Source organism: Primulina eburnea, chromosome 6 (assembly GCF_022965805.1).
Source record: "Primulina eburnea isolate SZY01 chromosome 6, ASM2296580v1, whole genome shotgun sequence".
Taxonomy (NCBI): Eukaryota; Viridiplantae; Streptophyta; class Magnoliopsida; order Lamiales; family Gesneriaceae; genus Primulina; species Primulina eburnea.
Window position 1 is genome coordinate 36,681,795 of NC_133106.1, and position 12,149 is coordinate 36,693,943.

The following is a 12,149-nucleotide window of genomic DNA, read 5'->3' on the forward strand; positions in this document are numbered from 1 at the left end:
CAACAATTTCTAGTACAACATTAAGAATTTGTGATATCGCGTCAATATTTTATGACGTCATATTAACCAAAATTTGAATATGGAGTAGATCAAAAACTAAAATAAGACAAATAAGTAGATAAAAAATTTATTTTCCCTTTAATTTCTTTTTAAAATTAGGATGGCGACTCTCGGCAGTCTCGTCTCTAGCATACGTATATCATGATTAAACTTTCTATATTCATATACTTAATGTGCATGCGTCCACTTTCTTATCCAATGATTAAGTTTCAAGTACATTAATTAGTAATGAACCGAAGCTTTGTTCAGTGGTATGTGCCAAATAGGTTGCATGCGTGAAGCTATTGCATTGGAACTGAACCTTAGAAATTAGGCTCTCTTTTTTATGGTAAATGAGATCATACTTATGTGGGCACTACTCTCACTTCATTTTTCAAAAAAAAAAAAAGTGGATCTTATATATGCATGGACAAATCTTGGCTATACATCCTATCATGGGGATAATGTCCACATGGATAGGATGAAATAAACCTTTTTTCATAAACTCAAAGCTTAATTACATTAATTTAAACTTGTGCGTGTATTGATTATTAATTGGGATAACCTGATGAAGAAAAACGTGTCCATCCTATATATGCATGGGCAAAAACTTGTGAATATCGGTAGGGTTGGCTCGTCTCACAGATAAAGATTCGTGAATCCGTCTTGTAAGAGATTTACTCTAAAAAAAAGTTCAAACATCACAAAATAACTTTCAATAGTTAATTTAAAAATCAAAATTTTACAAAATAAATATTTAATCATGCAGGCTCATTATGAACAAATTCATAAATTTGAAAGTTTACTACTCTACTTGTAGAAAATTTAAAGTAAACTTACTAAAAAATAATTTTTTTTAAAAAAAATCAATATTTTACAAAATAAAAATCACGTGATGAAAATTTATGATATTGATACATATACAACAAAAAATTCCAAGATACAATATATAAAAATGTGGTGAATGTATCTTAATACTATGTAAAACAATAAAAAAATTGGATCGTCTCGAATCAGCTTGGATTGACATAAACCCGAATCAACCTGATTATTTTTTAGTCAGATTTCGGGTCCAAGCGGATTTGATACAACAATCTTCAACGCTAAAGTGATTTTTTTTCTAGTGGACGGATCGAATTCTTTTTTTTTTTTAACACTATTAGTTCCATCAATGTTTATTTATTTAAAAAAAAACCTTAATTAGAATATTGGAATATGTTGTTGCTTCCCTTTTAAACCTCATCGAGTTGGCTTCATCACAATCTTCATTTTCACTCATCAACTAACATTTTAAATTTTTTAAAGATAATTAATAAGCAATGTGTAATCTTCTTTGTAAAAAAATATTAATAAAAATGCTGAGAGATAATTTCTAATTTTCCTTAGAATTAACAAAACCCACAAATTTTTTATTTCAAAAAAATTACAGAACAACCCTAATTTATAACGACTCGTTTGGCGTCAGCACTGGTGGTTTCATACACCGGCAATTCTTTCCTATACCTCTCCACTCCAATGGTGGAAAGATTATCTAATTCAAACAGATCAGAACTTGCACAGCTTTCCATGTCGTCATCTTCATCTTCCTCCTCAGATTCTTGATCGAAAACTCGGTTCGTGAAATGGGTTTTTCTCAGGAAATCCATTGCTGCATCCTCCACTCTGCGATTGTACTCCATCACATGCACCTTAAGCTCTTCATCAATGGAGGATTTGATACTGTTGAAGTCATTAAAGTTGTTCTTTACGAGCTCGGAATATAGAGCTGCATTGATTGGTTTGTTTTCTCGAGGTAATGCTTTCCGCCTACACGGCTGACAATCTTCGTCATCAATTACGCTTCCGGGGAAAAAATGAACCGACCTTTTGGCGACGCTGGAAAATTTTCCGGTAGAAGACGGTGGTTTGCCGAGACATGATCTGGAAAAGGACGAAGCGGACGAACAAGTGGATGTGTTGGCGGATTTTGACGCCAGAGAGTGGTGAGGATTTGCGTTGGCTTTGTGTTTTTTTGAACTTCCGGCGGCGGCGGTGAAGAGTGAGTTTAAGAACGTGGCGAGCTTGCGGCCGGGAGAAATCGGCTGTTTCACCTTCTTCAAATCGGCATATATTTTCAGTGCTTTTGATTTGGTCTTCAGGAACCCGCTTTCATGCTTCGGATTCGGCTCTGATGGATCAGCTAAACCTCGTCTCTCACGACGGTTCATTTCAAAATCCTGGAGATTTTCCCGACTTTTCTCCTTGTGATGATGACCAGAACTTCCGGTTCTAATCGGTTTCGGCCGCCGTGAAGTATCTCCGGGAAAAGATATTTCATCAGCTTCGCCTCCGCCGGAGCTCGAATCGGAAGAGCTGCTGAAACTAAAACTATCCCCATCTTTCTTCCACTTTCTGGCCTCCGACAACTTCCTCCGCGAAACACCTTTATCACCAACCCTCTTCTCCATCAATTTCTCGATCATGCAAACCCGCTGAAAGTTTGCCATTTCTTCCTGATCACTTGGAAACACATCAGCAGTTGTGCTCTTGTTGATGGGTTCCCTGTAAATCCCCATTCCCTCTTCTCCAAGATCAAAGGAGCGGTAAATGGAATCAAGAAGTGTAGAGGAAAACGAAGGGTAATTAGAAGAACAGTTCGAAACATACATGATGATATATATGGTGACAGCAAGAGTATCGTTGCTTTATTGTCTGGTTTCCAAGAGTCAAAAGTTGCAGGAAAAGAAGTAAAGAAGAAGGAAAATTGAACGGAAAGGGAGCAAAGAAACAAAGATTGAGACAATTGTAATGATGAACCAAGAACCACACTCCAGCTCCATTACTTCCCAACACTACCCCCTTTTTAAAGGACTATCTTCCACCCTTCTAATTTATCCATGATGCTGCTGCTACTGTTTATAAGTAAATTATACATACATACATACATACATATAATTTTATGATTATCGTCATATATAATTATGTAAGTATCGCTGACGTGACTATCACAAATTTAAATAGATTTGAGAAACATAATTATCACCAACTATAAATTTTGATAACGATAATATTGGATTTTATAATACATCAAAATATTAATTTAACACCTTCGTTCAAGTGAAATTACCATTGATCTTGAAATTTTAAATGTCCGAACAAAGGAAAACGTACGTACCATGTATTAGCTCGCCAAAAATTGTAGAATGCCTCTGTCGGCACATAAATTTTTTGCTAAGGAAAAATAGACTTAGACTTGATCGTGTCCAAATTGTATACGTCCAAATCAATGCTCTCTCATTTATTAGGTGTGGGCCGTGTGCATATATATATATACGTGCAACAATTATAGCATTTTAGTCTAATTTGTTATGAGATTACCCAATTATCATCCAATTTTTCACTATTACATAACTCAAAAATACGAAACAGACGAGCTCTATAATAGTATAAAGATCATACTCTATATATTTATTTATATAATCCTATCTTCTAATTAATCACATTCTAATATTCACTGAAAAAACGGGTTCATTCTCGGCTTTTTCGTCCATGGCTACTGTGTTTGTGTAAGGAACAGGTTAACCCGACTCACGGAAAACCTATTTTTTTTGTTTTTTAAAGAATTGTTATAAGTTTTACGCATAAAGTGAAATGTAAGCAAGTGCAAATAACAATTCCTTTAATTTTTTATTTTATGTAACCAAACCGAGATGAAGCTGTGGTTTGCACTCGTGGGTCTAAACCTTTTTCTCGAATGGTTGGCAGTGTATGATATATATTAATTATTAAATAAAGAATTTGATCAACATTCGAGCTTACTAGATAATACAAAATATTAAACCTTATCTCCTTTTTTAACATTATCTGATTTAAAAAAATTCATGGCTTACTAAAGAAATAATAAAAACAGTAGATGATGTTATATCTTTTGTCCATATTTGATGCACAACAAAATTTTATTTCCAAGAATAAAAACAATAAAATATATTGAATATTCACTATCTCAAAATAATATGTTAGCTATATATTAAAAAAAATATCTTTAAAATGAATAGTAATTTAAAATATTTATAATTAGAGGTCTGGATTGTGTTAAGCTAAGTGGAGTGTGATTGCAGTCGTGGGGTCTATTTTGTGTGTGAATGTATTCAATGGAGAGAATTTACCGAAGATTTGATTCGGTTCATGTTTTGTGATATTATATTATTAACTAACTTATTGACTTCACTTTAATGAAGGACCATTTACATTAAGAAAATAATGCGATCGTTGAATGTAATTATGTAAGGCCATACTTATATTTTTATTTTTATTTTTAAAAAAAAGAGGGGAAATCATGTTTTTTAGTCTTGCATGTTTGTTTTTTCCGACTTTAGACACATTTATGTTATTAAATTTCAGCTTTAGTAATTATCTTTGGATTTTCAACAATTTTATTCATTTTTATCGAATGTGTTGATGTGATACTACACATGTCAGCATCACGTAAAAAAATCTAAAATTTTAAAAAACTAATATTAATAACGGACTACGACGTAAATTTGTTAATATAAAGGATCAAAATAATAAAGAAACGACAAACATACATGTTAAATATACAATATTCCGAGAAAAGAATTTTACAATCCTAATATATGTTTTTGTTGAGTAACTAAAAACTACTGTTATTTAGAAAAATAAAAACTCACTCATTTAACTATTTTTTTTCTGTAGGAAAGATGAGAAAATTAGGATTTATGTTATCATACGACCGACCAAAAAAAAGGAAAAAATATATATATCAAGAGAAGATCAAAATTGAGAAGTATAGGTATACATTCCTTTCAAAATGATTGAAGCCATGGGGGTCTCTACAAGGCCAATTTTCCCAACTACATCTAATACATTCATTCATATGGACATATATATATATATATATATATATATATATATATATCAACGTGTGTATATATGGGGGTAGGTACAGATATCCCTCAAATGAGAAACCGATATGAATGAATGATGAAGACATGAACCTCTTATGTGCATTCGACGTGGAAAAATCCCGACAAAACTATTGAGAAATCTTCTGTAACATTTTTAATAACGATCTGTATATCACTGATAAAGATTTATCACGTATATTTATTGACGAGAAGTTAAAACAAGTGACAAGTACTCATTAAATTTTATATAATCTATATGAATGTTACAGTTGCAGAAGATTGGACTTGTTAATTGATAAGATTTGGAGTTAACATGGTACACCACTATGGTGATTTACGTGCTTTTCATCTTCCGAATTTTTATACTGTTGAAGAAAGGTAAAGTGAGCAAAAGGGTTAAAGCACATCAAAATTGACATTACATTAAAACTTTAATACTCAATGTATTACTCTGGTGGACCAAATCTACTGTAACAAGCAAGATCGGGTCGGATTTAAATTTATACAAGGAAAAAAGTGGATTTTGCCCTTCAAAATTCATTAAGCTGTATTTCTTTGACTAAGGGACTATTTGGATAAAGAAATAATTAGTTTTAGAATATATTTTATAACGTTGGTATTTTCCAAGTAATCTTTTTCCCTTGAAAACAAAAGGAATTTCATGTTTGGGGGAAAAATCGATTTTTTTTTAAAAAATTAGAGTAGAATTTCTAAATGGATATGAATTAATCCAACCATTAAAAGGAAACCAAAAATGGGAGGAAAATAAAACTCTACTCTTCAAACGAACTTCTACACTCGAATCATCCAAGCGGGACTGTAGTACACACACAAACACGAAGCAAAGACAGAGGAAGATTACTTCAGCCTGGGGACATAAGAATCAAGAAACATTCACAGGAAAGTGGCAGCTTTTGCCAATCCCTAGGTTGGATCAGCCACAACTGCTGTATGTATGCATCTTAAAGTGCGCACAATGCAACTGCAACCAGGTTCCTTACCTTTAATTCTCAGGCACATCAGCATCATCAATCTCTTTATGCATGTATAAAGAAATGGTCACTGTAAAAAGCACGATGGATGATTCCAAATCTGAAAGACCAAGATCCAAGGTTATTCAAAAGAAAAGTATACGAGATTACCAAATGATCAACTGAACATAGTTATTTAAGAGATGTTAATTCAGGTGTAGGCATAGACTCAACCATCTCGACCTTATGACTGACTAATTAGATAGTGACAAAACGGGTTAAACCACTCCGGAGAATCACAAGGCATCTTATCTTCTATTTCCCGATTGCCTCGCCATTTGTAGAGAACAGAGTGTACAAAAGAGTATAGAACAACACATAAAGGAGACAACTTTTGTTAATCCCGGGGCTGAGTTTAAAATCACCTCAAACAATTGGCAGGAATCACAAAGTAAACACATAATGCTGCTCCTTAATCAATCAAGAAAGACATAAAAGGGAGAGCAAAACATTCATAAAACAGTGCTAACATCAGAACGAAACAGGAAGCCCCAGTCACTTGCTGATTTCTCAAGTTACTGTTCCAAATATTACAAAGTTTTTGTTTCAAGAGAGAAATCAAGCCTGGTTCATTTGGTAAATTATTGATAAATACATCTCAATATAGAGTCGTTTCAAATCATCACGTCAAACACCGTCTCAAATCCAAATTGTGATATATACAATAATAAAATTTATGAACCCCTGATTTTCTGAAGTTAAATCAATCAACCCAACCAATTTTAAATTGGATTTAGATAGTTGATAGAAAATGATAGGTACTTTTTCGCATCAAAAAACAAACTTATATTTCTGATAATGTGCATGTAGAACCACGAAAAAATTTAAATTCGGTTGATTTCACCGTTTTGGTTCTTGTGACATATTAGTCAAAATAAATTTAGTTTATTCTATTTTTATTAATTAAATTAATAATACATGGATCAGACTTGTCTGCCTACACTGACTGACTGTCTACAATTTGGGGAAAGCATGTGTAGTGAGTGCCTGGGTATAGCAAATGATATTGAATTGAACAATTTCCTGTAAACGTTTATCTCTGAAATCCCACAACCGAAGCTTACATAATACAAGTTCGTGGCACTCCATGTTGGCAAATACAATACGAAAGGGTTGTCTAAAAATATACTACAATTTGGTGTATTAGATGGATAATGTGCTCATATTTTACACATTATTCATCTAATATAAGGAGAGAGAAAAAAGATGCAAATTTGCCAGAAACAGCATCTAGCTACAAATCCACATTCTCATCGGATCAAACATCTCTGATTCCCTCTTACCACAGCCAGATCAAGAAAACATCACAAAAACGAATAGAGAAAAGAGGAAAATACAAAGAAACAGTGAAGAAAACTACATATTTTCCTAGCAGAGACAAGCTACATGAACTGACAGGGGTTGAAGAAAACTACATTCAAGAAAATTATTGGCTATTACCGATAACCTCGCTAGCTCATTCACAGGTACTGCCGCTGAATCCTCGCTCTGTTCTCTTCCCACCACAACCTTGCTTGCATTTCTCCAAACCTTTCTCGGCTGCATTCAATTTGTAAGATCTTTAATAATCTGTCTAGGACACGAGATAAAAGCAAGAACATGTACAAAGGTAGAATGGCTCACCAAAACCGCACTCTTTTAAGCTCGCGAGTACCATCTGACGAAGCCCGGATGGTAATATATACTCCAGGCTCGTCCTGCTCGACCCACTCGGTCTCTAAATCACTGGCATTGCTCAATGAAAGCTCTCCAGAGTGGTCCACCTCCCTCGAATTATAACTTGACCTTGCGGAAGCATCTACTGACGATGTCTCGGTTTTTACAGCACTGATGCTCGAGAGTTTAGGTGTCGAATTAAGCATGTTGGAATCATGGCCTTGCTCACAATGCATCAGGTGGCATTCAAGTGAGTCTGATGACGAGTAGCCCACCCCTGTCAGGCGATGCAAGTTGCGGGGTAGTCGCTCTTTGCTCAATGGTGGTGTAACTGGGCTATTCTCAGCAGATTCAATTTTCGAGTTCTGATTAGAAAAATAAGATTCTTAGTTCAATTATTTTTGTCAGAGCCCATAGAAAGAGACTATTTCCACACTGCATTCAACAAGAACAAAAATTTTGCGTGGGACAAGGCTCGACCACAGTCACACTCACTCACCTCGTCTTCAGATTGTGGTAGAGTTGGCATGGGTATCCCTTGACGGTTGAACATCCGGACATTATATAATTCCATAACTTTGTCGTAGTTCTCCGCCCACCATTGTTGTGCTTGCCATTTATTAAAAACCTCTCGGCTATAAAAACAATAAAGAAGAAGTAATATGATGAAGTATTTGAGCACAACTTGTACATGGGATTTCTAAAAAGGGAGCTCATATGTTGTTCCTTCAGGATAATAGGTCCTAAATCACACAACTACTGGATGCCAATTTCGTGTCAAATATGTGCTTGGTCTAAAATTTTAACTTGCCAAGTAAAAGAGTGTATTCCAAACTCCCACGTTTTCACAAGTAATTTTGGATTGATATATAACTTCAACAGATTCTCCAACCTAATAGGCTACTTTTTTGTTAGATTCTACTCATATTTCATTCAGGCAATGCAACAACCGTTCACTGATACTATCAATATGGACGCTTGAATTTTTAACCTGATGTGTCACTTGGTAATTCAATAAATTGCATGTAATTCAGCAACAGATATACACCAAAGAAATGTAGGAACAAGGTCCATCACAACTTCGGTGACCACCCGTTCTCCTTTCATCTCATGATAAATTTAAAAGGTATTGAGCCCATTGACTACAGACATATTACCATCTTTTTTCCTATCTACAGTGTTTTAACATTTTCAATGTTTTATTTATATGCTATCAATTTTTTTGACAATCAATTTCTAGCCACTTCAACTGAAATACTCTAATTTTCTTTCCTAAATCAGAAGGTATTTTTTTTATTAAAAAAAAGTCTGAAACGACTTGGGGTGGGGTGGGGTGGGGTGAGGGGACTTTTTTCGCTCTTATGTAGGTTCGAGCTCGCGCCTCTCAAAGTGAAAGTTTAATGTCACTTCACCCAAGTTGTGAGAAATGATCAATATTCCTTATGGAAACTTGTTGCAGGCTAAACTCGGTAAATACGTACACAAATTGTTAAAAGGACAAGAATGGGTCATCTAGGATCCCCAAAATTCAAATCAAATATGTATATATTTAAAATCTACGATAGAGCAATAGAGCAGCTCTTTAAAGATTTTGTTTCGTGTGGAGAGTGAGTGAATGAGATGAAGCAAATTTTATTAGCCAGTGAAGACCACCCTTTGTCACCACTTGATTTGGAGGTTTGAATAATTGGCTTCCACATGCCCCCCATTCAATACGACCACGCCACTGTATGATTCAAAGCACAAACCCCCAAAATAAACAAAAAAATCAGAGCATCATGAATCTCACCTCGCAGACAGTTTAAAACTTTCAGCTCAAATGGGTATTTACCTCTGGCAATGTTTGGTAGTACATTATCGGTCTCTAAAACACATTGGTTGGTCAAATCAAATATGTTGAATTTTATTTAAAAACCCATCAAACTCAAGGATGGACCAAAAAATTTTCTGAAGATATGAACCAAAAACTTCAGATTTAATTAGGCCATACAGACGACAGAGTGAATCTTGAAAATACAAAATTTAAATTTTTAGAAAAAATATTCGTCGAATTTTATTTTTTTTATTAGAGGCATGTACGGCTGTAACAGTAACTGTACCTGAATCGAATCCTTTTGAGATCATTTCCACCCTGAGGCAGTGAAACAAATGTAATTAACACCCCCGGCTCCACCTGTGCAACCCACTCTTTCGGTTCATCTTCCGCCATGAACACTACTGTCTCGGTTCTCCCACTCACAGAAGCAGGGGTGCACGAGCCGCTTGAAAGGGCCTTCAATTTTGCTTCCATTTCTTTTCCCCAGGACCTAGGCGTGGAGTTTGAGCTGCAAGCTCTTCTGTAAGAACCGTAATATCTCTCGGACATGGAGCCGGCCTCCGAGTCTACATAGGCTCGGCTCTGATCGTTCTTAAAAGAGCCGGAACATGGCTTGCAGCTCTTGTACGCACCTGACGCCTTCACGGCCATGTCCTTGATCTAGAACACAAGAATTGAAGATAACGAAAATTCCAATTCCAATATTTTAAATTAATGAATATGCCTCTTTTGGGCAACTATTACTTCGTAATTGCAATGAACGAATGATGGATTCAGAAGAGAAAATGGTGTTTACTTGGGCTGTAAGGACTTTGATGGCCTGTTTAGTGGAGGGAGTAGCAGCGGTTTCTTCATCCTCCGGGCCCTCGCGTAGAGATCCAGTATTTAACTGCTTCGAGCAAGCTATACAAGTCAACATGTTCGTTCCACAGACCTCAATCTACAATCAATATGTCACTGAAAATCTGGAAGATGCGAAATGATTACACCGAAAGTGTCACGCGTAAAATCAAAATCTATTGAAAGTTGTGAGAAGAAATATACAAGCCACGTGCAATAAAAGAAAAAAAGTTTTAAGTCCATATCAACAGAGAAAGAGGGATGACATTCTGAGGAGAAATAATATTAAAAGGGAGTGATCCACGCATCTCCATTGCCGAGAAAATCGCAGAAACTGAGGGCCAAAGAAGGTAAACACGAAACTGTTCGTTTATGAAATGATATTTCAGATGAAGAACGATGGAATCAACATTCACCGAGACGGTGGAAGTACATGTGGTATTCTTGACAGTGTTTCTCGCTGATTCAGAGAGGGGTGGCTTCAAATTTCCATCAAATCAATAACATGGCCCTTCCTTCACAAAAAAGAGTGATAAATTATTCTATTTCCTCTTCACAAACTACAGCTCACAGGGTGGAAAGAGTGAGAAACAAGAACAATCTTTCTCACAGATCATCGCCTCTCATCTCCTCTCCTCTCCTCTCTCTCACGCACAAGTCACAAGACACACAACAACTACAAGTGGTTTATCGATGTGGGGAAAGAATAAAAAATGGTGGATCGAAGAGAAGCTGTTAAGATTTGTGGGGTTTCCGAAGCAGAGGAAGAGGTGGCAGAACAGGGTGTCGAGGCAGGCAGGCCGGCCAGAGAGAGCTGCTTTTGGCTTAAATGACTCCCTCCACCAATTGACAATAATCCTTCCTAAAGTCATTATTTATGGACATATTATCTACAATATATAAAGTCAAATCGCCAATTATTTAATATTTGATTAATGTCCATTTATTTTTCTTGACAATTTGGTATCAACCGAATTTCAATTTATACGGTCTCACATACTTGTTTTTTCTTCAAAAAACATTAACTAAAATTTTAAACACACGTAAAAAGAGTTGGAAACGATACATATTCCATACATATATTTATTTAAAATTTAATTGTGATTTTGCATTATTATCTCCAAACTTTAAAAAAAAAAGTTGTGGAGGAAGGAAGATTGGGGAATTGTATTGGTTTAGGTAATAGGTTGTATTTGAGCCACCCAATATGGTTTCTAAGCCAACACAAGACAAAGCATGTTGTTGCCATTAAGGAATGAGAGGTAAAAAAAGGTGGTTTCTTCTAATAATGCATGCTTTATCTACAAATTCAATGCCACGTGAATGATGCATGTTTTAGGTTCATTCTATCATATTATATTCACGTGACAATTCATTCCATTTTAATTGAATGGAATTGAATTTAATTCACCAGCAAAAATATGATCTCTATTTCTTTATAATAATAATAATAATAATAATAATAATAATAATAATAATAATAATAATAATAATAATAATAAAAAGCAGCAGTGTGATGTGGGAGGAATAAATTATTAATGGCCAACTGTATGTATACTGTATTCTGACACAAATTAATATATAACAAAATAATAACTCGAATTGATTAATTTTTGTTGCATACTATTAATTGTGTTTTAGATTTGACTTTTCCTCACGCACCAGGCATGTTGGTTAACGAGTAAATTCAACCTTTTTTAAAATATTCTTTTTGTAAATTAAAAATAGAATAGATTTCATTATAATGTGAGCACATATTTTACTGCTATCTGATATAATTATATCAATAAAAATGTAAACAAACTAGACATTGAAGCTATTTTTTTTTCTAAAAAATAAACATTTAATTTTCGTGTACTTTTA

At 34.7% G+C, this 12,149-nt stretch overlaps 2 protein-coding genes and 1 long non-coding RNA gene across 5 annotated transcripts; 1 reads left to right on the top strand and 2 right to left on the bottom strand.

Moving 5' to 3' along the window:
• Window positions 1-1,413: 1,413 nt before the first annotated feature.
• LOC140833588 (protein BIG GRAIN 1-like A) lies at window positions 1,414-2,898 on the bottom strand. The gene has a single exon (XM_073197921.1). The coding sequence runs from the start codon at window positions 2,685-2,687 to the stop codon at window positions 1,476-1,478; it is 1,212 nt and encodes a 403-aa protein (XP_073054022.1). The 5' UTR covers window positions 2,688-2,898; the 3' UTR covers window positions 1,414-1,475.
• A 2,731-nt stretch (window positions 2,899-5,629) lies between these two features.
• Window positions 5,630-11,145, bottom strand: LOC140834913 (protein Brevis radix-like 2). Of its 3 annotated transcripts, none has more exons than XM_073200110.1 (6): window positions 10,243-11,145; window positions 9,730-10,106; window positions 8,130-8,265; window positions 7,598-7,995; window positions 7,415-7,513; window positions 5,630-6,005 (listed from the first exon to the last, which is right to left on the bottom strand). In XM_073200110.1, exons 1-5 carry the CDS (start codon window positions 10,363-10,365, stop codon window positions 7,435-7,437), a joined length of 1,113 nt encoding a protein of 370 aa, XP_073056211.1. In that variant the 5' UTR covers window positions 10,366-11,145; the 3' UTR covers window positions 5,630-6,005; window positions 7,415-7,434. The 3 variants fall into 3 exon arrangements, with proteins under 3 accessions (XP_073056211.1, XP_073056209.1, XP_073056210.1); XM_073200108.1 differs by having other exon boundaries at window positions 5,632-6,035; XM_073200109.1 differs by lacking the exon at window positions 5,630-6,005 and having other exon boundaries at window positions 7,123-7,513; window positions 10,243-10,411; window positions 10,703-11,145.
• On the top strand, window positions 5,916-7,493 carry LOC140834914 (uncharacterized). The gene is made up of 2 exons (XR_012118784.1): window positions 5,916-6,055; window positions 6,181-7,493. It is a non-coding gene; the product is annotated as an uncharacterized lncRNA (long non-coding RNA).
• Window positions 11,146-12,149: the final 1,004 nt, after the last annotated feature.